The sequence below is a fragment of the Apiospora kogelbergensis genome (genome assembly GCF_038363985.1).
Source record: "Apiospora kogelbergensis strain CBS 113332 chromosome Unknown utg000009l_segment0_segment0, whole genome shotgun sequence".
NCBI classification, from domain to species: domain Eukaryota; kingdom Fungi; phylum Ascomycota; class Sordariomycetes; order Amphisphaeriales; family Apiosporaceae; genus Apiospora; species Apiospora kogelbergensis.
The window spans coordinates 387411-412853 of NW_027117426.1; the positions used below are offsets into that span (position 1 = coordinate 387411).

Here is a 25443-nt window from a genome sequence, read left to right on the forward strand (position 1 = left end):
CTTTTCAAGATGCCGGCATCAATATCAGATAACTCCACGAGGACGAGCAACGTCGAACGAACGATAACCGACCGGTCCACGCTGCACCCCACGACGTCCATCGACGAACATGAAAACTCCCTTAGTATCAAGACCAAGACGCCCCGAGCCCACAAGTATGGAGCCGGCAGCCGGACCAGCAGTAACAATAACGCCCTTGACCCGGACTTTGGCAACCACAGGGATAGCGGATCCTACTTCGAAGGCGCCACACTGAACACCGCGCAACCATCATCGCCGATGCCGTCGCAGTTCCTGACGCCATCTCAGGGGCGGACCATGTCCTTCTACGAGATGCAGGAGCAGGCCAAGCAAGCGAAGAAGGAGGCCAAGATGCAGGCCAAGAAGAACCGGCGGTCCGCCCTGATGATCCAGCGCTCCTCCTGGCGCAGCGGCGAGATGCCCTACAACTACGCCGACCACATCGGCGGCGACCGCAACAACTACAACCCGCCCACCATGGGCCGCCCGCCGCCCAACAACCGCCACAGCGCGGGGACCTGGACCATGACCGGCGGCGGCGGCGGCGGCAGCGGCGGCCGCGACACGCCGGACCCCTTCTCCATGCGCCTGCCCCTGACCATGTGGATGCACAGCGAGGCCAAGAACCTGTTCGTCGCGGCGCTGGGCGAATGGGTCGGCACGACCATGTTCCTCTTCTTCGCCTTCGCCGGCACGCAGGTGGCCAACGCCGGCAGCAAGACGCCGGCCGCCGCCACGACGACCAACGCGACGGCCGGCTTCGACCCCGTGGTGATGCTGTACATCGCGGTATCGTTCGGGTTCAGCCTGATGGTCAATGTCTGGGTCTTCTTCCGCATCTCGGGCGGGCTCTTCAACCCGGCCGTGACGCTGGCGCTGTGGGCGGTGCGCGCCGTCAGCGCCAAGCGCGCCGTCGTCCTGTTCATGAGCCAGATCGTCGGCAGCATCACGGCGTCGGCCCTGGTGCTGGCCATGTTCCCGACGCAGTTCAACGTGCGCACGACGCTGAGCGAGGGCACGTCGCTGCCGCAGGGCGTGTTCATCGAGGCCTTCATGACGGCGGAGCTGGTCTTCACGATCCTCATGCTGGCCAAAGAGAAGCACAAGTCGACCTTCATCGCGCCCGTCGGCATCGGCCTGGCCCTCTTCGTCGCCGAGCTGGTGGGCGTCTACTACACGGGCGGCTCGCTGAACCCGGCGCGCAGCCTGGGGCCCTGCATCGTCACCGGCCAGTTCGACCCGGAGCACTGGGTGTACTGGGTGGGCCCCGGCATCGGCGCGCTGATCGCCATCGCCTTCTACCAGTTCATCAAGATGCTCGAGTACGAGATGGCCAACCCGGGCCAGGACGGCGACGACGAGAACGACCCGACCAAGAACCCGAACCACGAGCTGCGCGAGAAGCAGCGCGAGGCCACCATGCGCATCCTGTCGTCGCTGGGCATCGATCAGCAGCCGCCACAACAGCAGCTCTCGCCACAGCAGATGATGCAGCAGCAGCAGATGATGCAGACGCAGTGGAGCAGTAGCGCCGCCCGCTCCGCCGAGGAGGGGGCCTCGCATTACCACCCCTCGCCCATCATCAGCATGGACGAGAGCGACCATGAGCGCCGCCACAACCCGGGCGTCGCGCTGTCGACGGTGCAGTCTATGAGTGACCATGTGGCTAGCCCTACTATCACGGCCATTCATCACGACCTTCCTTCAGGGAGGAGTTCGCCGTATAAACGGAGTGACCGGGCATCTTAGCGGGTGTTTGTTATACATTTCCCTTTTAGCATTTTCAGATTTGAAGCGATATTTCTAAACCCTTTTTCAACTTACTGGTATATATCTCAGTGCTATAGAATATTTGGCATTACAGCGTAGCAGCAGAAGGAGGTTGACAAATGAAGTAGTATAAGGCGCTGACCTAGCTAAGCAACAAAAGAAAGAGAGCGAGCTACGCTATATATATATACTAGAGGAGGCATAGCACGTGGACTAGGCCACCGTGCTATGCTCCATACCAGTGACAGGGGCCTACCCCTGTTACTCCTAATGCGACAGAATATATTAATCATTATACCCATCAGTAGCCTCGCTGCTTTCGCCTGTGTCATGTTTCATCTCGGCCTATCCCCTAACTTCTAATCGCCATGATACTTCTGGTTTCCATTCAAGTTGCTAAATGATAAGCTTGATCTGATAGTAAAATCAGAATTTCAGGCTTTGTAAAGATTGATTTCCTGGCAAAACTCTTCCTCCCACCCTCGTCGGCGCTTGCGAGCAATCTGAACGAGCATTTGCCCCTAGCTTGGCTCCGTTGGCAAAGAAGCCACTTGTCGTGACAAGCAACTTAACACGGTTGTCTTGCCCATTGCTTCTAATTGCATCCAATAGATCTCCCACGTACTGCGCGAGCTCCCCATATTCGGGCAACTGGAGGCCATCAAGGATGCAGATGAGTTTGGGAGATACCTGGAACAATCTTCCCAGTAGACCTATTGCCTCAGGAACTGCCTCGGGCGACCCGTCCAATTGGTCCAAGACCTCAATGTCGGCAATATCTTTGCTGGATTCTGGCGGGATTAACAGGCACAGCTGCCGCACCAGAGAGTAGAGCATCGAAGTCAACAGTTTCTGCCTCTGCTGCAACACTGTTTCCAGACAGGTGATGACTGGAGGCCTGCAGATGTACCATACGCAGGGCACATTGGCCTCTTTCGCCAGAAGAATGATGTGAGCTGCCGCGATCGACTGAGGTGAGTTCTTCGTAGACATGGCCTTGCCCATGATCCACAGAGGCGTCGACTCGGTTTTGGACAACCAATGCCGCAGCCTGATAATGGCCTGATCTGGAATCTCTCTTGCAACCAGATGATGGGCTTGCGAGCGTAGGGATTGTAAATCATCGCGGTCGTCGAATGCTTCAAGGTGTCGGGAAGCAGAGTCGAGATCTTTGCGCTGGGGCACCAAAACTACCTCCTCGGGAGTTTCATATTCCACCGCCAATAACCTCTGTACTGGCTCGCCGGAAGACATCAAGTCTACATCATGAGACTGAGATAGCAGCCTGTCTTCAGAAATTGTTTGACTGGCCTTGAATCCGGGTTTGAGACTCTTGTCTAGATTGGATGTAATGTAATTCAGAGAGTCTTGGGTGTTCCTCTGTGACTCCAACGATACCTCGTGCCGAATGCTGTCTGCAATATCTTTGATCTCATTGACCTGGGCCTGAATCTTCTTCTTGAAGTAAGTTTGGTCGAGTGACGACTTGATTCGTTTCCACTTCTTGGAAAACCACTTCATGGTTTTGCAGAGGAACTTGAAATACTCGATGTACAACTTGGCAACGAGCCTTCTAATCCGATCGGTAGAGTGCACCGAGTTTTGTCTCAGGCTGAAGTTCATTTTCTCGCTTATTTCGATTAAGGCGTGCGAGAAACCCTCAGCAATCTCTCCGTGACGACTAACAGCCTGTCGCTCGTCAGCTTAATCTTTCCAGTCACTAGGTTGTAACGGCCTACCTTAATGATGGACGATACTACGCCAGTAAAGACGGATGTATAGTTATTGCCCTGTGGGATTACGGAAAACAGCTGGGAATGTGCCAATAGGGTGTCACAATATTTGGCCAGAAATGCCGTTGCCTTCCCGATGCCCTTCTCGTTCTTCTCTTCCCATTTTTTCAAGACTTCCTCAACCGCAGCTTTAACGGTTGTGATACTGGGCGGCTCATGGAAAAGAAGTTCATTTGTCTGAAGCCCAGGAAAAAGAACCCGAAAGTCATCCCAAGTATCCACGAGACATTTGCATTCCTTTTCGAGGTTTGCTATATCATCATCCCTGGTAACTCCGTTAGCTGGATTGCAAAAATATAGTTTGACTCGCTCCGGACACTTACTCGTCGTAGTTCTCAAACCGAAGCCACTTCTGCCATTCCGAATGTCGATGACGCCTGATATCATCACTTTCCACTCTCTCGCCCCCAGACGGAGCTTGACACAGTGCCATTAAACGCTAGCGATACCGAAAGATCTTTGCGCGTTCAATTGATGGACAAAATGAACTGGGCTAGGGTTTGACGGATGCAATGTCAGCCACTGCTGCTCCCGGCTCTCGGCCGTGGACGGTGGACGGAAATTTCAGATGGAACCACGCACCACGTATAGATGGACTGACACTCGATGGAACGCTGACAGCCTGCTTTATCTTTTGCCAGCAGGGTTTGGGGTCTACTATAGTCAAATAGCCAATCGCTGGGCCAGAGTTACCAGCCTGCTTTATCTATTGCCAGTAGGGTTTGGGGTCTACTATAATTAAATAGCCAATCGCTGGGCCAGAGTTACCAGCCTGCTTTATCTATTGCCAGTAGGGTTTGGGGTCTACTATATATAGCCAATCATCCGAGTCAGGGCCGATAGCCTGCCTTATCTTTAGCCTGCCGCATTTTAGGCAGTGACCTCGTATGCAACATCGACACGATGCATGTGCGGATTGCTCGGGGAGATCCAGAAGAACAACAAATCATCCACGGACGCCATTACATTGAACCGGAGAGGGGGCAAAAGAAAAAAGGAATCCACGGGGCTTAAAGTCCTCTCAGTATCCAACTTGCAAGGGCTCGCACCAAGCCAAAGCTTTCTTCCCCAGGTTTCTGACTTTTGTCTTTTTTCGCTCTTCTTTCTTTCCCTCTTGCCAGGCTACTATCAAATCCTGCGTCATCCTCACTATCCTGCTCGTTCCTTCCCCTCTACCCTCGGTTCGGTCATCAGATATCTCATTTTACCCCAAGTTTCAAGGCTACAGTAACGTACAATTTCGACCGTACGCTACGGGCATTGGAAATGTCATCCACCGGGATTCGTCACAGCCGGTCTCCTCCTACAGAAACCAAGGCCACTAACGACGTGAGCTCAGGGCTACCTGCCGATTACACCAACCTGGAGTGCGCTGATCCACCTGCCAATTCGGATTTACAAGATGGCTCCATACATTCCGGAAGCGAGGAGTCGTTGCATGAGCCTCCTAGGCTAACCAGATCCTATAAAGGTCAGACTTCGAAGTCCACCTCTCTATGGTGTTCAAAAACAGGTCTTAGCCATGGGAGTTTGCAGCAGTGGCATATTACAGCTTGCCCCGCGTGTAAACAGCATCTTCGATCTCCCAGAGCAGAGAACGGCGACATGAACAGGGGGCGTCGCAGGGCTTCACAGCCTTCAACGGCCCCAGACTTTGCACCTCTGTCGGAAGATCAACGTGGATTCCTTGGATTTCATGTACCTCGACGAGACTCATCTCGCGCTTCACGTTCAACATGGGGCTCGTCAAGAAGCAACTCAAGAAGCCCTCAACCTGGTCCCCATGGTGCAAAGGTGTCTTCCGGCGACCCAACAGGCACGCTTCCAGTATCAGTTCTGCCCCGAATATACGGGACGGACCCATATGTACCTTTCACAACAATGCCTAGTCCTGGCAATGAACCGGGGTCTCTCGATGTGGGATATTCTATCACATTCTTATCTGCACAAGGGGAAAAGATTGGCGACCGCCCATACCACGAACGTCTAGACATCCAAAAAGAACGAGACGCAATTGTGAGCAATACGGATGCATTTTTCAACAATAAAGATCCAATTATCCAGATCATGACACTGGTGCAAACAAACATCAAAGAGCCTTCTCAAGTACAGCGCACGGCCATCCCCCACTGGGAGAGGACCATGAGAGAGGGAATACTGAGGAACCCGAAGTATAGCGTCGAAGTCAAATCGGAATGCATCAAGATTCTTTCTTATCGCATCATCAAAAGATTGAAGGAGGTGGTCACCTACTATCCGGCAATGAATCTAATGGAAGACGAGGTTACTCTCAAGGAGCCTTATGCTTTCGTATTTCATTGCATGGACATATTCAAGTCCCATCAGCAAGACAATACAGTTCCAGCCAACACGAATGTTGGTGCTGAATCATATTGCGACGAGGAGACGCGGCGCCATCTGAAAGTACTCTTCGATGCGGTGGAGGTCAAGCAGGGAGCCGATGTAGAGCGAGAGTTAGCTCGATATGCAGCCCCTGTTCCAAAAGCTACCTTCAAGATGCTATGGCTGCTGTTTAGACCAGGGAGTACTGTCTACACTCGATTGCTTGGAGGATGGCAGGCATGTGTTGTGACTGAAGTCAAGTTTAACTATCCCAAGGTCTCCAAGCTGTCAGGATCATATTTGTTAAGTCTTTGGTACCTGAATTTCGATGGCAGCTTACTAGGACGATGCAAAGTTGTCCGCGAGATCACACCCTTTGACGGAGAGGCTGACATCGTCTCATTGGGCGCATTTCCAGCCAAGTATCTCGATGCCGTCGATGGAGGAAGGATGAGGAAAAAGCTCGAATCGAGAGGAGAAAGATATTACAGATATCTGAAAGGGACCCAGGTGCACTATAGCGGGGAAACCCTGGGAGATGAAGCTCGCCAGGTTCGGCTCGCCCCTTGAATCTCATTTCGCCACGCTAATTTGTGCCCTTAGTATACTGGTCCAGCAATCATTGATATCAGTGCGTATTTCCGGTATGGCACAGCTCAGGGCTACTATACGAACCGCATGCTGGCCAAGCCAACGATTGGGTTTATCAATGACCATGTATTCGACAAAGAAATTGACGACATGTACGACCCTCGCCCTCCTCACCTCCGCCATGGAGCTCGAAGGCAAATGCCCAGAATGCCCATGCAAGGGCCTCCTGGGGCGCCAATGGGCCCATCGCATTCATACGACGATGATGAGGACGCCAGCAGAGCTCAGGATCTGAATGAAGATTCTTCCTTTTCCTTTCCTTTCAGCGCATACGATGACATTGATCCAAAGAAGACATCAAGCTTAGATCTCCAAGATCGTCGAATGGGCCAGAGCGAACGACATCGGTATCTTCTATGTCCAAACATGGTTATTGGTTTCATGTTGAAATCTCGAAATTGGGGTTTGTGATCCTTGAAATCCACTTGCCAGTGCTGATACTAACTTACTGTAGACCTGCTAGATATAGATTGCTGTCACGCACCTCGGAATAACAGAGACGCAATCGATACACTGGTTATATCTAAGAAGAGAAAAGTCATGATCAAAGCCCTGGTTTATCGCTACACCGATCAAGCACTCGAGGGAAACAATAGCTCTGTGCCTTGGGCTGCGGACTTCATCGAGAATAAAGGAGAGGGTCAGATCTTCCTGCTCCATGGAAGCCCTGGCGTAGGTAAAACTTACGTACGTAACCCCGTGACCATATGGATGTGTAAAGACGACTAACATATATAGCTCTACAGACTGCAGGCAAGTTGAAGAACAATATTCTCAGCTTGGTTCATATTAATTAATACGGGTTGATCTAGAATGCATTGCCGAATCAACAGGACGGCCTCTACTTTCCATCACCTGTGGCGATATCGGCACTGATGAGGAAGACCTCGAGCGTCGCCTGTCAAAATGGTTTCGTCTAGCTGAAAGATGGGGAGCAGTCATGCTCTTAGACGAGGCTGATGTCTTTCTCGAACGAAGAGCGACTTCGGATCTTCATAGAAACAGCTTGGTGACAGGTAAGTCAAATTTCCTACTCATAATGACGACCACCCTCATGCTAATGTGACTTTCTTATAGTCTTCCTAAGGGCTATGGAGTACTACAGAGGCATTCTATTTCTCACGACCAACCGAGTGGGTCACTTCGATGACGCCTTTATATCTCGCATTCATGTGGTGCTTCGGTACGATAACTTGACAAATGAGGACCGAGAGACGATCTGGACTCAATTTTTCGAAAAGCTGAAGAAGGAGCGAGGCAAGTTCATCGAGATCTCTCGGGAAGCCAAAAAATATGTCCTGAAAGACCCAGAAATGACGAGCATCCCTTGGAATGGGAGAGAGATTCGCAACAGTAAGATCCATACCTTCTTCTACCTATTTTTAGACATTTGCCGACTGACATTGTGATGGGCAACAGCGTTCCAGACTGCCGTTGCTCTGGCGGAGTATCGATTTGTGCATCGGGAGTATCAGGAGGACGGCGAAAAGGCATGTCTCGATTGGGAAGACTTTGAGAATGTCTGCAGAATGACCGGCGCGTTCAAGGGATATCTCCAGTCGGTTCACCATGGTGACGACGAAGCCCAGAGAGCCAGGAACGAGCTGGCACGCAACGACGCCTTTGTTGAACCTAAGGGCGATGTTACATGATATGTACGGGAGGTGAAGGTTCAGACATGGAAGTGATGTTAGCAAAACAATAGGTCTCAATCTCATTATATTGCCTTTACAGATGTCAACGACTTGGCGTTATGGTGACGATTGTGGAGTTTGGCTATAACATACCATTATACCACGTCAATCTGGATTTCTCCGCTTTCGTTTTCGTCTTTAGACCTGCGCAGTGCGTTGCGTTAAGGGAGCTCACAACAAAGCAGGCTGAGCTCAGCTGAGCCGAGCCTGAAAGCCATTAGCAGCTTTCCGAGGTTGGAGAGGGGTGCTGCCTTTTAAGTTGCAATCAAGTATCAGTGCCAAGATGTATGACGTAATCCAAGATAATCGATGCAAGGCGTCCATGGCTACCTAGCGCATCATCCAACTGCCAGAAACTATAACCCTCGCCCCTCACTAGTAAAGAGTAGACCTCGAACATGACCATGAAGCTCGCCATCGCTGTCACGTCTCTAGTTGCCTCGCCCGCCTTCACGGCAGGGCAGGCCACTCCGAATTACACATCCCCGCTCGGCGTCGAAATCTACAATCCTGCCCAGCTTTTCAACGCCAGCGGAACTTGGAGTCTCATGTCACGAGCCGGAAATACACTCTACATATCCGGTACTGCACACAAGCCTCCCTTATCACTCTCTCCCTCCCTATGGCTAGCAATCCCTCCGGCTAAACTCAGACCCTGACGACATGACAGGGATGCGGGGTTTCTATCCGTCCAACACGACGCTCGCGCCTGTGGGACGCGAGCGTATCTACCAGGCCTTTGCCAACATGAAGACGCTGGCCGAACTCGGCGGCTCAGACCTGGCAAGTTATTTTCTCTCTCCCACCCACAGACAAGTTGATCTGCATTGGATGTCCCACGCTGACTACTGGGTGGGTGCTCCAAAAGACGTCTTGTGTACGGCTGCAAGTCTTTGTTACAGACATGTATCGCTGGCGGCCACTAGTGAACGAGGTTCAGGAGGAACTGTGGAGGACCGTGGCTCCCAACTACCCGCCAAGGACGATTGTAGAGGTAGACAGGCTAAATGATGATGATATCGTCGAGGTAGAGGGGACTTTCTATCTGGGCGATTAGAATGGTAGGACATAATTTTAAGGGTGTTAGGATATAAAGTGATTGCTGGTTTATCAACTAGCCCCCTTGAACAGATCTAATATTGCACGTTATGGAAATCCTTCGAAGGATTGGTATTATGCGATAAACCCCTGCCAACAAGACTCAGGGGCACGGCCCCTTCGTGTAATACTCAGCCTGGGCCCTTCCAGGTAGTCGCAAAACATCTCGCACACCCCGAGTGTAATACATCAGTGGCGGCTGCGGTGGGATTTCAAGGCATCCAATATGCATAGAAGCTCTGTTGTGACCACATAGTGTTTACAGCATGTAGAATTAGAGCTACCTACAGATCAGGAACCAAAGAGGCTATGAACCACCACGCGTTACGATAACCTATTGACGGTGAATCTATCATGTTACCTGCATACTGCCCATGACAATGATCCTGCTATACGAAATCCCAAGTACGGAGCAGTACCGTTCTCAATGTGTAGCTCGCAGATCTTCGCAAGTTTAGGCCACCTTTTCCTTCCTCAGAAGATTATCTTCCTTATCAGAGAGATGCAACGGAATGAAAGTCTCTATAAACATCCACATAGGAATATGCAGCAGTATATAAGAAAAAGGAGATGAAAGAAATTTCTCTGAAAAAGCAACAAGTGTTACCACAAATGGGTAGCCGAAATGGGCAGCTGCGTGTTTCCAAACGTTGCCGACTTGTGCTTGTGATATGCCGCACAGCTCCAGTAAGAGGCCATAATATATAAGGCATGACTGCAAAAGAGCCAAAGTTGGGGAGATGAAAGTGGCCAAGAAAGTGTTAAGGAAAGATGCTGGAACCCAGCGATCAACCAGCTCGTTATTGAACAAGGTGAGTAGAATGAAAATGGCGAAGCATATAAGGAACTCTAAGGAAAACTGGAAGGCGAGCGATTGAGAGCCAAAATTAGAATGGAAGAAAATCACCGACACCCTCGTCCTACTCTTCTTGGCAAAATAAAAAAGACTGCCAACAAAAGAGAGAGAGATGGTGAGCGAGATCAATTCTATGACTTTGATAGGCGGGAAATACAATAGTAGGCCGAGCGTCAAAAACATAAGTATATAGCCGAATTGGAAATAGTAGCGTTCGTAGACTCTGAGATTAGACGCCAAGTGTAACGTCAAGATACGGAATGGGTTCCTCGTTTCGATGCAGTCGGCACGAACGTAGCGAGTCCCGAATGCCGATTCGCAGGAGACCTTCCAGTAGACTTCTGGGTGTCGCCGCCATATGTGTTGCAGGCCGGCGCCGAGGGTTGAGCATGTGCTGTTGTACATACTTATCTTTACGCCAGCCGGCCTCGAGGTGCAAGCTTCATCAGCGTAGGCCCAAAGGATACGGACGGGAATGGCAACAGGACTCAGCAAATCCCTCTTGTGATGAAAGAGGGAAAAGTGGGCATCAGTTCTGGGCCTGAAAAGTTTCCGAGAAGGATCCCAGCCAGATCCGTGATGAGAGATGGTATATCCTGGTGGCAGGTCTCCTAGCTGAACAGAATCGCTATACATGCCCCATCCAACTTGAAGCAGTTCACCACTGCGACCCATGTGGAGGTATACGAGGCGTATGGGATAGCGTTTCCACAACTTGGCCCATTCCCAGCGTGGGGGTTCGTCAAGTGCCCGAGCATACACGCCGTTGGAAAGAGGGACCAGGCGTAACACCAGGATCTTGGACTGATCCGACTTGGTGCAGCAGGAAAGCAACATATGAGGGTCGATTTCGTCAACGAACGGCAAGGTCACCATCAAGCCTTTGTTCGTTATACCATATGGTGCCTGCATCACACCCATATCGCGTGGTAATAGGTCGCCACAGTCGACGAATGCTGCAGGGGAAGGTGCTAGGATTGGCGAGTGCGCTGTCGCCCCTTTCCTGTAGTTGGATCCCAGCAAGCGATGAAGAGTCTTCCATGGCCAAGTCAAAGGGGTTTTGAATCGCCTCTCCCCACTCCACAAGTCAGCGTGGCCCAAAAGGCCCCAAGCAAATATTGTCTGATCGGTGGATGATTTGATGATTTCCTCCTGCAGCCTATGGAAGGATTTCTTCCCTTCGCCGTACAGAAGCGGCATACTGACTTGGAAAATCCCAAGGAGGCAATACGCCTCGTCCTCCACAACCGTCGTGGTCCTCCTGGAAGCCCAGCTCATTCGTGCCGCAATACTCGAATCATGGACACGTTCCGGGTTTCCAAGGACTTCCAAGTCAATACCTGTGATAGATTCGACAAGGCGGCCGAGGGAATTGTTGTCCTTGTTTCCCAGATAGGATCTGTCGCGTGCGTAAAATTCCACTACACGGGGGCCAAGTAGCTCTTGCAGCGTCCAGCCCCTTGTGAACCAAGAGCTTTGCTCGAAGGAAGATCTGGATTCGACGTCGGCCATGTAAACATAGCACTTGGCGGCTTCCCGATACCACTGGAACATCGAGTTGATGGCCTTGGAATACTCCGTGTTGTTCGATTTGTTGATGCAGCACGTGTCAATCCAGAAATATCGTAGCCCGTCTTTGGAGCTTCTCTCGGAGCAAAACCGAAGTTTCTCATAACCTGGTTTGTCGAGGCCGGCGCCATCTCTCATGTCCTCGAACGTGACTTCACTCTTGTCTGGACCCCACCTGTGCGACAGTATAGCGTACGGAGGAAGGCGATTCTCGTGCTGGTCATCCGCCAAGGTGATGCGACCATCCGTCTCGGTTCTGAGCAGACGCATTCTTTCTGTAAGAAAAACAGTGGATATAGATTACTGGAACAATGATGTGGGGATGATAGAGTCACTTGAACTTGTAGTCAACTGAATGAAGTACACATCCCAACAATCAGGCTCCAGTTCGAAATATGTCAGCTTTCTTGGCGTGTGACCAGGCTGTGGATGCGTCATAATGCAGGCCGCTAGGCCGCTAAAGGCCTGTCCGAGAAGTAAGCACAAGGGCATAGTGTAGGTACCCCATGGGTAATAGTAAGTAAGCCCAAACCCCAGGCTAGGAACACCCACGAGTTTCGGAGTGGAACTAATTAAAAGGAAAAAGAACATCGATAACTCGATCGAGCTATCAAATCATCAAAAGCAACCCCTATTATATTCGAGACTGTTATATGCGATTTGAAATTAACTTGATGATTATCTATCTTCTTTTCCAACCTTAGACGTGGTGATGCCCTATACGCTTTAGTTCCTGAAAAACTAGTGCCCATACCTATCTTCTCAGACTTATGCGGCAATCAAGTCATCAGATAGCGTGCTAGCCCAGTTCATGTTGCCCACTAACAGCGTATGCGTTGTGTTGGTTGTGAGCGAACAGTTCGTGGTTCTGCTTAGGTTCCCTACTCCCCCAATCTCGTACATATGGTTGCTGTCCAGTTGATGCCCGGCAGTTTCGGATTCCACAGGGTTTGAAGCCGCAGATGACGCCTTTGCTCTTCTACGCTTTCTGAGTAGAATGAAATACCCAGTCGCCCCAAGCAGCAGCAGCGCGGCCAAGGAGGCGCCAACACCAACTCCGGCTTTGGCACCGACACTCAGGCCCTCTTGTGCAGGAGTAGATACAGGAGAAGCGTTGCTGTTGGTGGGCCCCGGAACCTGGACGTCCGTGACAGATCCCGTAAACAGACTAGTTGGCTGCTGTGTGGAAGTACTACTGGGGAGGTCGGTCGGCTGCCAGTTGATCTGGATCATGGGCGCCAGCAGGACGTGGTACGAGCTGGCCGTGGCCACCAAGGTCGAGACGGCGGTGCCCACGGCGCCCGCGCCGCCGCACGACACGACGTCGTAGACGGTGGACTGCAGGGTGCGGATGCACGTCTGGATGTTGTTCTTGTCGCGGGCGCACGCGTAGGACGTGGGGCAGCAGCCCGCCGCCGTCTCCCCGTCTGCGGGCGGGTACCGGAACGTGAAGCCGTCCGGCCGGCCCGCCGTCTTGGTGCACGCCGGCGTCTGTCCGGCGGGACAGCGCACGCCGGGCGAGTAGAAGCCCCAGCCGCCCAGGCCGGCCTTGGTGGCGACGTCGACCGTCGCGGCGCCGGCCGTGTACGGCGGCCAGCACGAGGATTGGTCCGCCAGCCCGTACGAGTTGCCGAACTTCGGCAGGCGCGTGCATACTTGGCCTTGGTAGGCGTAGCAGGGCGCGGCGCTGCATTCGCCTACCATGGGCGTCACGCAGGTCGGGTTGGGAGTAAATGGCGTCGTGAGTGGCCCGAGGTTATAACGCGTGGCGGTCATCTCGGCTCGCGATACTGGAAGACGGTTTCGTGTATATCGAAAGGTCCAGTCGTAGAGGGCGAGCAACAATGTGACATTTCCTGCCTTGCTTGAGTGGTGCTTGACAGAAGAAGATATTTGATGACAGAAGTTAGGGCAAAAGGTTGAGATCATACCCTCCTCGTCTCCCCCGCCCCTTGCGAGAGCCGGCCCCTTGTTGCGGCCCCCAAAGCTTGTGATAACGGTTAAGCTAGTTTCCGAGAAGCTCCATCGGTGTGTTACACAGTATAGATAGTACCGAGATGATATGATAGTTGAGTCAGATTATTCCCTACACCCCCAAATTTGGGGAGACGATACCTGCGATCTGATTGGGGGATACATCAAATTGAGACGCGAGCTGAATCTATCCATGAGGTCAATACGCAGACCCACCCTCCGTGATTGGATAGAAGTGTTCACCCTCGAAGGAATCGAACCATCGAGATTTAAGATGTCAGCCACCCCAACGTTTCTACAAGCACACCAATAATCTGGCTCACCGGTGATGTTGGTGGTCCAGCAGGGGTCCAGAGGCTATATGATGACCGACGTGAAAACAGAAGCAGGGGCCAGCAGCACCTCGGCAATGGCGATGGTAGCAGCATTAAGGGAGCGCGTCTAATCCACGCGGACATGATGCTTTGGACAGAAGAGTGTAAGGGGGATATGGTAGCAGTTGTCGTAGTACGTTTCAGCAGTATTCGTTAAGTACACGCGTCTAATGTATGGATAACGGGGTAAGTAGTAAGCCTATATTTAATGAATACCCTGCTGCTATATCAAAATACCTTTAATGGGATAACCTACCTGTATAGCGGACGTTGCTCTCTCTCACCCTCTCTTTTTCTCTATACCTGCTAGCTTGTCTAGGTGGGCTGAACCTACCTGTATATCTAGACCTCATTACAAGAGTGCCGAACGATAGACTCACCTAGGTTCTGCAGCATCGTGCGATACGTCATGCCACCACCGATAACAAAAGGGACTTTCTGGAGCTCGGCCGTGTGCCCGCCCTCCCAGCCCGGGTGTGCCGTCGCCAGAGGGTCGAAGTCGCCCTCGAGCAGCTCCTTGGGGTTGTAGAGGCAGGTAAGGGCATACTCGCGCAGCGCATACTGGTACTTGGGTGCCCCCTCCCCGAGCGGGTTGGGCATCTGGGCGAAGTGGTTTCTCACACGAACATGGCTCTGACTATACCTTGACTTGGAATCGGGCATGTCACTTGACGACGCCGACGGTTCCTGTTCGTCGTCAGGACCAACGAACGTCTGCTTCACACCCTCGAAACAGACGCCGAAGCCCGGATGAGGCTCGTGAAGGGACTCAGGGCAGCGGATGGGCACATCGACGCTGTAGGGGAAGTGGTGGCCACACCCAGGGCAGGCTAGAGTTGTGTACTGTTTGAAGCACATCTTGAGAGAGATGCGCGCGCCCTGAAATGTGGTGGATTTGCCTGTAGTGAGTGGGTGTAAATATGTCTTATGATCGGAGTCTGGGAAATCAAGCATGAAACAGATCCATGATTGAGATTGTGAGTGGTCTTATGAAGGGGATCTGATTCTACAAAGGGCATTGTGCGCAATATTAGAGAGACCTGATGTCAAAGCAAATAACACATAGAAGATAAAGGAGACATGACGGGATCCAAAATAATGCTTCTTCTTTCTTGTGCGACAATGCAATCCCAAAAATCGTGGGAGAGGCATTTCATTAGCGTTGAAAGACTGGGGGAGAAACCGGCCGACTAGAACTACCGGAATTAGTGGGCTCGACTTGGCTTCCCCGCATCACGATACCAACCCGAAGCCGGGGCAGGCCCTGGGACCCCAAGTGCGGAGTGGAATGGTGACGTGCGGCAGATAAAGTAGCCACTTGCAATGCCTGACTCGTGCTTCTCTCAGCTGGAGCTGGGGACTAGAGGCACGAGACATGCATATTGACAGGCTGGTACCTGTTACTCCCCGGAGAACGGAAACTCTAAGGCCATATATCCCACGTGCCGATCTCTTACTTGGCATAGCTTGTATCCACCAAGCCCCTGGTTAAATAGCCCGGGGGCAGAACTTACACCCTCTCACTTTCAAGTGCAATCGGTCGTATCTGCTATTTCTTAGAATCATGGCGAACAATCCCATCAAGTCGCGCGCCCTGGTCGCCAGAGGCCCCTTCTCCGAAGGCAAATGGGCCATGGAGGAGGTAACGCTTCGTGAACCCGGCGACGACGAAGTCCTCGTGGAGATGGTGGCGTCGGGACTCTGCCACACCGACCTGCACTGCGGCGACACACCCGACGACAAGGGCGTGCCCGGTGTCTACTACCCACGGGTCTTGGGACACGAAGGTTCGTAACTCTCTCGTATCAGGTTCCCGCAGGAGAAGAGCCCCCCCTAGCTAACTCATGTGCGTCGGACGATCAGGCTCGGGCTACGTGCAGAAGGTGGGGGCCGCCGTGACACACGTCCAACCCGGCGACGCGGTGCTGCTGTCCTTCACGCACTGCGGGCAGTGCCACGTCTGCCAGACGGGGCCCGTGTCGCACTGCACGTCCTTCTTCCGGATCAACTTCATGGGCGGCCCGGTCTTCGCGCCGCAGCCGCGACCCGACGCCGACGACGACGAGGCGCCGCCGCTCGGCGGCCTCTTCTTCGGCCAGTCCAGCTTCGCGCAGCACACCATCGCGAGCGCCAAGTCCGTCGTCAACGTGGCGAGCTTGAACCTGACGCGCGACGAACTGAAGCTGCTCGCCCCGTTCGGCTGCGGCCTGCTGACGGGCAGCGGCACCGTCGTCAACGTGGCCAAGGCGGGCCCCGACGACGCCGTCGTGATCATGGGCATGGGCGGCGTCGGCCTGGCCGCCGTCATGGCCGCCAGGAACGCGGGCTGCCGGCGCATCATCGGCGTGGACCGGATCCCCGCGCGGCTCGCGCTCGCCAAGTCGCTGGGCGCGACGCACACCATCGACACGACGGGCCTCGCGCTGCCGGGAGGGCTGGTGGACGCGATCAGGCAGGCGGCGGACGGGCTGGGCCCCACCGTCGCCATCGACGCGAGCGGGCACCAGCCGCTCGTGGTGGCCGCGATCGAGGCGACGCGCTACATGGGCCGCATCATCCAGGTCGGCGCGGGCATGCCGGACGCGGCGGTGACGCTGCCCATGCAGAAGTGGATGGATAGCGGCAAGCAGTACTTTGGCGCCGTCATGGGGCAGTGCGACACGGCCGAGTACATTCCGCAGATGATCCGGTGGTGGAGGGACGGCGATTTCCCCTTTGAGAGGCTGGTGCAGTCGTTCAGCTTTGACGACTACGAGGCGGCGATCGAGTCGATGATAAAAGGGACGGTGGTCAAACCGATCATGGTTTGGTGATGTACGAGATGAGCAGCAGCAGCAATTCGGTCGAGCAGAAGCATTTTGGCGTGTTCTCCTTTGGCACTTTAGCGTACGTAGTAGGCGTTAAGATCTTGAATTTCGTAGACTTTCATACAAGTATGATCGACAATAGCCCAAGTGCTTGCCTCTCGAGTGAAGCAGCAATCGACTAGAAAGTAGTAGTCCCCATAAAGAGGATCAAACCGGCCGCATACGTAGTAGGATAACAAGTCGCAGCGGATGTTAGAATCCACGGAGATTTGAGCAATCAGTCACAAACGTATTGTGTCTATTTGAGGGGTATCATCATGTCGCATAATACATCGTGTTATACATGTAGTGTACAGTAACCTTGGAGCCCTATTTGGATTCCCCCGTCTTTGGCGGCATAACCAGCGCGTCCGCCGTAGCGATGGCACCCTCCATGTCATCCTTATGGAACAAGAAAAGCCCCTGAATGGCCGCCGTGCTAGTCCGAATAGGCGTCGCCTCTCCTTCCTTGGGCTCGGCAAAGAGCCCCAGCCCCTCGAGCCGGGCGAGGAACCGTTCTCGGCCCTTGCCGTCCGTGTCCACGTCGCCGTAGAACTTGTCCCAGAGCGCGGCGGCCTGGTAGCTCGTCGCCTCGCCGATGCGCACCATCATGTCGACGCGGCCGGGGCGGATGAGCGCGGGGTCCAGCAGCTCGATGTGATTCGTGGTGAGGAAGGCGATCCGGTCTTCGCCAGCCATCAGGCCGTCTAGCGCGTTCAAGAGGCCGGAATAGGTGACGGTCGGGCCGCTGTATCCGTCCGAGGCGCGTTTCGTGCGGTTGACAAAGGCCGAGTCCACGTCTTCAAGCAGGATAATTGTTCGCTCGGGGACTTTGGAGAGTAAGAAGGCGAGCTTGTCGTCCGTCACGCCGACCTCGCTCAGGTTGACCATGGCAACATTGTAGTCCAGCTCGCCCGCCAAGGCGTGGATGAACGAAGTCTTGCCGGTGCCGGGGGCCCAAACAGCAGGTATCCTCTTCGGTAGGGTATGCCGCGGTCGACGTACCACTGGCGCCGCTTGACGAAGTCCTGGACGTCACCGACAATGCTCTCTTTTAGCCCCTCAGCCAGCACCACGCTATCCAGCGGCCGCTTCCAGCGCGCCTCGCCCAGGGGCACCCAATCGAAGTTGCGGACGGAGTAGATGACGGTCTTGCCGGCAACGGCCTGGCGGGCGCTGGCGTGGGCCTCGGTGAAGACGTCCTCGAAGATGTGGCGGTGGGCGTAGAGGGTGGTAAGAAGGATGGTCTCGTGGGGCTCGCCCGTGTTCATCTTGGCGGTCGACTGCTTGGTGCGCGAGACGGCGATGTAGGTGTTCTTGTACTTGACGATGTGGCGGCCGTAGCCGGGCTGCAGGAAGAAGCTGGCGTTGGAGGGGCTGCCGGTCGACGAGTTGGTGTTGGCGACGGTCGTGATGGACAGCTCGTTGATGCGCGTCAGCCGCTTCGCCAGGAAAGACGTGTGCTGCCGCGGCTGCGACAGCCACGCGAGGATCCACGGGTAGGCGGGATCTTGTCGGCTGATCTCGACGTTGACGAGCAGGCGGCGCCGCATCAGGTTCGCGGTCGAGATGGCGCCCCGGCGCGCAAAGGTCAGCACGGCGCCCAGGGAGGCCAGGCCGAAGCCGCCTGCGAATACTGGGTTGTCGAACAGCTGGTTGAAGTCCAAGAGGGACTGGCCCGTCTTGATGGGCGTGTCTGACGCCATGGCGTGGGATGTTTTTTTCGACCTAGACCCCAAAATTCGGTCGCAATTGGCGTCAGTTTATTCTTGGACAGAGCTTGACCCACTAAAGAGCTCGCACCCCTCACTGTGGACTAAGCTTAGTGGGTGGGTAACAAAACACCCGGCCTTCTTGCACTCGTATCAACATCAACAGCAATCATCAATCAATATGGCAATCAGCTATCCATGTTATGCGCAGTCTCCCTAGGTAATTCACGAACACAAACCTGCTGCATCTCTACCTCAGGCTGGCTTTGGCCACCCACTCAATCAATGCAGCGTAACATCCACTATCCATCGGAAGCCGGCAATAGCCAAGTCAACTACACATTGTACATCATCTTGGTTCCCGAGATATAAGAATAATATCAACGCCAGCTATTGAGATAATCTACATCGAAATGTGTAGCAAGAATTGAACGATCGATCACCACTCATGTAACCGGTGGCCCTAAAAGATGTTGCTTTTCTCTAGCGGTGATTAATTACATCACCCGGAGGTTGGAGTCATTTTCGCAGCAATCAGTAATCGTTCGACGTCTAGCCCCTGGCTTCTAGCAACCGAGGGTGCCATTTTTCGGCCGGTGTGAATTTTGGGGTCCAAAAGGGGGATGATATGATCCCGTTGGCGATTTCTTTTGTCGGCGTTAGGTCTCCAATGTTCACTAATCACCACCCACGATGACCACGGCCCGATCCTGAACTACCGAGGCATGCCGTTACACTAGGCATGCATTGCGGAATAGACGGTCAGCAAAGCAAACAGCCTGCATCCGCAGGCTCGTCGGGATCTCCTGCCTCGTCCGATTTATAATCCCCTTGCGTCCTGTGATCATGACAGGGCCTTTGCTGTATATTGAATGCACGCATCAGTAATCGCATGCCCTAAGTACTTATAGGGGGGGCTCCCAGTCTCCTCAAAGTCAGTCTGGTGAATATCTGCTCTGCGCACATCTCAATGACTGCTCGTTGTGCTTAGGGGGTACTCCACGAGGTGATTCTTGGGTTGAGCAAGTAACTGCAAGCGCTGACAAGCAAGCAAGCTTGAGTCCGTTTCTCATAGCAAGATACGCCCAACAAACTAGAGTGGACTGCTTTTATCAACCCCGACCTCGATCCATAAGAGTCGCATCCTCGACTTTCTTTTTTCTTCCCAGCCCATCCAACTGGAAGCCAGGCGGGATCGAGTAAAGACATGGCGGAGGTGGAAAACCCATCCCGGTCTCGGCTGGACACCTCCAGCGAGGAGGAAAAGCAAACGACCGGCAACAATTCCAGCGAGAGGACTGGCCTTCCCAACGGGCCAGCGGCGATGGAGAGCCCAAGTCCTCCGTGGGAATGGCGAGACGACCCGGCGAACCCGTACAACTGGCCCAAGTGGAAGAAGAACCGCCAGCTCGCTATGGCTGCCATCACTGCTTTCTCAGGGTGAGTGGGAAGCCCATCACGCCAACTAGCCGGCGATCAATGACGACTTCAGAACTAATCATCATGTTTCCGCATCCACAGATCCCTAGCGACTTCGATAGTGAGCCCGGCCCACAGCCAGTTCATGGACCAGTTCGGCGTCTCGAGCACCGTGGCCTTCCTCCCCCTGTCGCTCTACATCCTGTCGCTGGGGCTCGGCCCCGTGCTTGGAGGCCCCCTCTCCGAGCTCGCCGGGCGCCGCGTCGTGTACTTCATCGCGCCCATCCTCGGGGGCCTGTTCTCGCTCGCCTGCGGCTTCACCACCAGCTTCGTCGGTCTCTGCATCATGCGCTTCCTCGCCGGCTTCTTCTACGCGCCCAGCATCGCTGTCGGCTCGGGCGTGCTCAACGAGATCTACTATCCGGCGGAAAGGGGCTTGCCAATCGCACTCTACATTCTGAGCCCGTTTCTGGGACCGGGGCTGGGGTAGGTTTATCGGTCAACTCAAGGGTACAGAGGTACTAACAGATGTATTGCGATTTCAGACCGGTCGTCGGCGTGTTTCTTGTGGACAGGAAAGGGTGGCCATGGACGCAGTTCACCGTCGTATTCTTGTCCATCTTTACCCTGCTATGGGTCGTCGCGACCCCCGAGACGTACCACCCGATCCTCATGCGCCGCCGCATGAAGCAGCTCGGCCTCGAAGCGCCGAAGCAGCCGCCCTTCCTGTCGCTGATGCAGCAGTTCCTGCGCATCGGGCTGTTCCGGCCGATCCACATGCTGCTGACGGAGCCCATCGTGGGGATCCTGGGTCTGTACATCGCGTGCGAGTTCGGCACGCTCTACCTCTTCTTCGGCGCCTTCTTCCTCGTATTTCAGGGCACGTACGGCTGGACTCTGGTCCAGTCCGGCATGGTCTTCCTGGCCGTGGCCTTCGGCTGCTGTCTGGGCACCGGCCTGGTCTACCTGTGCGACCGCTTCCTGTACCAGACCAAGATCCGCCATTTCCCGCCCAACGAGATCCCGCCTGAGCATCGCCTCTACTCCGCCATGTTCGCCACGCTGCTCCTCCCGACCTCATTGCTCTGGTTCGGCTGGTCGGCCCAGGCCGCCGTCAATCCCGCAGTGCCCATCGTTGCCATCACCCTTTTTGCTTGCGGCAACGTGGCCCTGTTCATCAGTTCCATGCAATGTAAGTGGGATGCTTATCTGCGTGACTCCGTCTGGCATCCACTGCTAATCAAGAACTTATATAGATACCTCCGATGTATACCACCGAACCAACGTTGCCAGTGCTGCAAGCGCGAATGGATTGATACGTTACATATTCGGCACCGTGTTCCCCTTATTTGGACTGCAAAGTGAGTCGCCGATCCCCTGTGCTCAGGCAAGTCAAAGCTAGAGAGATATTAACGATGTGGTGTTAGTGTATCGAAAACTAGGCACCGGCTGGGCAACCAGCGTCCTCGCCTTGATCGCCTTGATACTTTTGCCTGGCCCGTGGCTGTTGTTCAAGTATGGGAAGAAGGTTCGAGCCATGAGCAAATATGAGACTGCGAGCTATTGAATAGACACAACTGGTTCCGCCCCGAATGTCGAATTGGATAAAAGTGACAAAGGGAGAAAATGGCAAACGCTAAGGCAAAGTCAGGAAACATTCGAAGACCCCAGCAAGATAACGAAATCTCAAACAAAACATATGAAAGCAGGAAGCATATAACCAAGAAAGAAATTTAATTGCAACGCATGTTAATCAACAGATGGTCCTTACTCGCTTGTATTCATACCCGGGTTTGTCTCCATTCCCATAGCAACTACCTACTCCGAGGATGCAGGGCCTAGATGTTGTTTTGACCCGTACATGCGCTGTTCGCGCCTGTCATGCTGTTGCTCCTGTTGTTGCGTGTCCTGCGATTTCTCTCGGTGGAGCGGAAGCTTGAGCGGGCGTTGTACCATGCTGCGGTCGAGTGAGTTGTACTAGGGAGTCCGGTATTGGGACCTTGGCCCGATGACTTTATCATCACGGCCACCAGTTTTGTTCATCGCTCAGCTTGTGTTCCAATAAAGACCCAAGATTTCACCTGCTATGCAGAACAGTCAAATCAAGTCTTGATGAATATGACACAGAAGCGAACAACAGATCTTCATGTCTTCTTGCCGCTGTTACCAGAGTTCCCCGGATAAAACTCCTCATCGTCCTCAAAGGCACGGCCCCGGTCGTACTTCTTGCGGGCTCGGTTGACATACTCCGCCCTCTCGCGCTCGGCCTTTTGCTCCGTGGTTTCAGGCGCCCGGATTAGTGTCGGCAGGGAGGCCAGGCGACTATGGTCGACAATGTGGGCGACTGCGGGAGTGGGTTAAAAGGGGACAAGTTATAATTACCATTAGCAAAGCAGTACTTACAATCGCCGTGGTGGGCCCCCAATGTGGGAGATCAGCCTGCCACATGCCGCGGCCCTGAGACGGCTGTGGGTGTATGGGCCCGTCGGAGATGACGCGGCGATTGGTTGCGCCGGAACGGGCATCGTAGGCGGTTCCGTCAGGCGGCTGGAAGTAGCCCGGAGGCGGGCCCAGGTTTGCCTGTCGGCGATCCGGGGCAACGTTCATCTGCTGTGGACCAAGTTGGGCATGCGGATACGGGCTTTGGAAAGGCATGGCGAGTCCGAATCCGTATGGGGGTGCAACGGGAACAGCCGGGGCCATCTGATGGTGTACTGCAGAGAAGGACGACGGACCATAGATGAGATGGGAGGGCAATGCGGCTTGGCTTGGTGTTCTTGCGGCCCTCGCCTCGGCGGCAGCGATGATAGCACTCGTGAGGTTTATCTCGGGTCGTAGGTTCGGAGCTTTCGTGGGAGGAAGGCCGGAGGGTTGGGGGGCGTTGTAATCCCGGTTGTCGTGATTGCGGTTGTTGTTAGCCATTTTGAGCAGGAATTGCTGGAAAAGCAAAAGCGTTTCAGACAGACGAGAAGGATGTAGAAGAGGAGGGGAGGTGGTGGAGAGAGAAGAGGAAAGGTTTGGCAAAGTGAGGGAAGATTGATACTTATGGAGCTTTTTTAATGCTTGTCAACCTGGGAATGGGATCCGGATACCTGGTGATATCGTAAGTACCGTCCATCAGAGTGTGTCGTTGGGTCAACGGCCATCCGATAGGGGGTTGCTGTAGTGAATACCAAATGCCCTCATAGATACCAGACTTAACTCAGGACGACAATTGCAGATATCAAAAGCCCAGAGTCTCCGCGTGGACCACAAACATCAATACGAGTCTTATCCTCGAATCTTCAGAGAGGCTTGCCAACAGCGTAACATGCTACACGAAAGTCCACTCGCAGTTTGACCCGTCGCTTCGAAGACCCAGTTACGAAACCCTCAGATGAGGAGGTCATAGTGAGATTGCTAAAGGGACTACAGGAGAGATGGGGAGGTGGTCCCTTCTATATATATACATAGTATGTGGGCCGAACCACCCTGGATTTGCGATAGAGACCGTGGGAGCCGGATATGCCCATGGCTATCATATTGATGATAAAGATAACAGCAAGTAAGATACTGGTAAGCCCAACTGTAGGGTAAACAATTGGACTCGAATAAAACAACCCCTGGCATCCAAAACACACATAATTCAACATCCAGCGGCAACCCAATACTCGTTCCCCTAAATCAGCCTCGACCAACTGACAAGGGGGCGGGTAAAAGACACGACCACATTCGATGGCAGTCAACAAGACCCTCGAGACGGCATACGCGTTCATGTATTCGCTAAGCTCAAGCACATAGAACAAAGCAAGGCCTCAGGTAAACTAGTCCGAGATGCAGGCCGATATCTAAGGCAACAGGATCTCGAGGACCTTGGGTCTCCATCGTCATTTCAGTTGAGGCAGTATCGTGTCAAGGTTCTGAGGATAGCGTTGCTAGGGGTTATAAAAAGATCATAAGTTATGTCACCAAAGATCCAGGTACAGTCCACGGCAAAAGTCAAAAATACTGATTCGCTATTTATTACTACATTTTTGCGCCTCTGAACTAGTGGCCCCCCAGTGTATGATCAAAGGCTATCAATAACAAAAGACATACTGAGAATTCGTGTGTCATACCAGAATACCAACGCTTTGTACCCGACTCATAGTAAGAACATATTAGAAATAAAAGGCAAGCTATGGCATCAGGTACCAGCCCTTGCCGTCTGGCTTCCTCTTGCGGGGACCTAGAATCGATGGAACGCTACCCTAGTTCTTCTTCGTCCTCTTTCTGGAACTAGCAGAAGCGGCAGGCCCTTTTCTCTTGTTGGCGGGTTTTTCCTCTTCCTCCTCGGGCTCCTCGTCCTCGTCGGCAGCCTTCTTGGCGGCCATGCGGTCCCGCTTCTCCTGGGAGACGCCGTTCTCCAGGATCTGGAAGAACTCCTCCTCGGTGATGGTCTCCAGTTCGTTTTCGTTGATGGTCTGGAGCTTCTTCGGGCCAGCTCGCGTACCGAGAACGATGTAGTCAGTGTCTTCCAGCTTGTTAATGACCTCGGCGCCGTACTTGTAAGCGGTGGCGACGGACGTCTTGCGATCCATGGTCTCGAAAGTGCCGGTGAAGAGCAATTTGAGGCCCTTAAGGCAATCGGGCTTGCCATCGGGGATCTTCTTGCGATGAGTGGCGGGAACGACGGCAGTCTTCTTCATTTTGGGCCTGGCCGCCGGCTTGGGTTTCTTCTCCTCCACTACCTCCTCCTCTTCCTCTTTCACTTCCTCCTCATCTTCATCCTTGACCTCGTCATCCTCTTCGACCTTGGACTCCTCCGGCACCTCGAGCGCCTTGGGGCCATCCCCAGTGACGGACTCATCTTCGTCCTTGATGATTTCGACGTCCTCTTCGCCTTTCATGGCAGCGCCACGGTGTTCCTCGGGAAGAGAGTCACTTGGGCTAGACGCCTTGAATACCTTAACCCGGGCGCCGATGTGGCCGTTGTAGCTGCTGCCAAGGAAGCCGAAGTAGTAGCCGTCAGACGTCTTTTCATGATTGAATTCCCACTTCTTCAAGCTGCTGGGCAATTTGCACTTCTTTGAATAACGGGTCATCATAGCCTTGGCGGCATCATTGGCGGCATCGAGTCCACGGTAGACTTCTGGCAGCTGGAGGGTCTGGGTCATGTCCTGGTCATCCCAGATGAGGGAGGTGACGACGTAGAGCGGCGCCGAAGCGCTTTCAGATGAAGCCATGACAGCTCTGAATTAGGTATATGATGTAGGTTGATGTATGTTGAGCTGAAAAAATGAATAAAGCAGGTTCCAAGGCTATTAGCGTATCGAAGATGGATGTTTGCGGAAGAAGACGAATG

At 53.6% G+C, this 25443-nt stretch overlaps 11 protein-coding genes across 11 annotated transcripts; 5 read left to right on the plus strand and 6 right to left on the minus strand.

Moving 5' to 3' along the window:
• Window positions 1–9: 9 nt before the first annotated feature.
• PG998_013165 (aquaporin) lies at window positions 10–1770 on the plus strand (the record flags this gene model as incomplete). Its single annotated transcript, XM_066879981.1, has 1 exon — window positions 10–1770. One exon carries the CDS (start codon window positions 10–12, stop codon window positions 1768–1770), a length of 1761 nt encoding a protein of 586 aa, XP_066724120.1.
• Window positions 1771–2217: 447 nt separating this feature from the next.
• Window positions 2218–3414, minus strand: PG998_013166 (uncharacterized protein; the record flags this gene model as incomplete). The annotated part of the gene is made up of 1 exon (XM_066879982.1): window positions 2218–3414. The coding sequence occupies one exon, from the start codon at window positions 3412–3414 to the stop codon at window positions 2218–2220; it is 1197 nt and encodes a 398-aa protein (XP_066724121.1).
• Window positions 3415–4850: 1436 nt separating this feature from the next.
• On the plus strand, window positions 4851–8230 carry PG998_013167 (uncharacterized protein; the record flags this gene model as incomplete). Its single annotated transcript, XM_066879983.1, has 6 exons — window positions 4851–6479; window positions 6531–6981; window positions 7033–7254; window positions 7391–7594; window positions 7656–7931; window positions 7998–8230. The coding sequence occupies 6 exons, from the start codon at window positions 4851–4853 to the stop codon at window positions 8228–8230; spliced, it is 3015 nt and encodes a 1004-aa protein (XP_066724122.1).
• A 440-nt stretch (window positions 8231–8670) lies between these two features.
• PG998_013168 (uncharacterized protein) lies at window positions 8671–9329 on the plus strand (the record flags this gene model as incomplete). The annotated part of the gene is made up of 3 exons (XM_066879984.1): window positions 8671–8854; window positions 8925–9055; window positions 9141–9329. 3 exons carry the CDS (start codon window positions 8671–8673, stop codon window positions 9327–9329), a joined length of 504 nt encoding a protein of 167 aa, XP_066724123.1.
• Window positions 9330–12563: 3234 nt separating this feature from the next.
• PG998_013169 (uncharacterized protein) lies at window positions 12564–13571 on the minus strand (the record flags this gene model as incomplete). The annotated part of the gene is made up of 1 exon (XM_066879985.1): window positions 12564–13571. The coding sequence occupies one exon, from the start codon at window positions 13569–13571 to the stop codon at window positions 12564–12566; it is 1008 nt and encodes a 335-aa protein (XP_066724124.1).
• A 914-nt stretch (window positions 13572–14485) lies between these two features.
• On the minus strand, window positions 14486–15001 carry PG998_013170 (uncharacterized protein; the record flags this gene model as incomplete). The annotated part of the gene is made up of 1 exon (XM_066879986.1): window positions 14486–15001. One exon carries the CDS (start codon window positions 14999–15001, stop codon window positions 14486–14488), a length of 516 nt encoding a protein of 171 aa, XP_066724125.1.
• A 706-nt stretch (window positions 15002–15707) lies between these two features.
• Window positions 15708–16956, plus strand: PG998_013171 (Alcohol dehydrogenase superfamily- zinc-type; the record flags this gene model as incomplete). Its single annotated transcript, XM_066879987.1, has 2 exons — window positions 15708–15930; window positions 16007–16956. The coding sequence occupies 2 exons, from the start codon at window positions 15708–15710 to the stop codon at window positions 16954–16956; spliced, it is 1173 nt and encodes a 390-aa protein (XP_066724126.1).
• A 363-nt stretch (window positions 16957–17319) lies between these two features.
• On the minus strand, window positions 17320–18695 carry PG998_013172 (putative BCS1 protein precursor; the record flags this gene model as incomplete). The annotated part of the gene is made up of 2 exons (XM_066879988.1): window positions 17320–17962; window positions 17995–18695. 2 exons carry the CDS (start codon window positions 18693–18695, stop codon window positions 17320–17322), a joined length of 1344 nt encoding a protein of 447 aa, XP_066724127.1.
• A 1213-nt stretch (window positions 18696–19908) lies between these two features.
• Window positions 19909–21687, plus strand: PG998_013173 (major facilitator superfamily transporter; the record flags this gene model as incomplete). Its single annotated transcript, XM_066879989.1, has 5 exons — window positions 19909–20141; window positions 20223–20606; window positions 20666–21312; window positions 21377–21481; window positions 21548–21687. The coding sequence occupies 5 exons, from the start codon at window positions 19909–19911 to the stop codon at window positions 21685–21687; spliced, it is 1509 nt and encodes a 502-aa protein (XP_066724128.1).
• A 577-nt stretch (window positions 21688–22264) lies between these two features.
• Window positions 22265–23042, minus strand: PG998_013174 (uncharacterized protein; the record flags this gene model as incomplete). Its single annotated transcript, XM_066879990.1, has 2 exons — window positions 22265–22464; window positions 22520–23042. The coding sequence occupies 2 exons, from the start codon at window positions 23040–23042 to the stop codon at window positions 22265–22267; spliced, it is 723 nt and encodes a 240-aa protein (XP_066724129.1).
• Window positions 23043–24349: 1307 nt separating this feature from the next.
• Window positions 24350–25324, minus strand: PG998_013175 (uncharacterized protein; the record flags this gene model as incomplete). Its single annotated transcript, XM_066879991.1, has 1 exon — window positions 24350–25324. One exon carries the CDS (start codon window positions 25322–25324, stop codon window positions 24350–24352), a length of 975 nt encoding a protein of 324 aa, XP_066724130.1.
• Window positions 25325–25443: the final 119 nt, after the last annotated feature.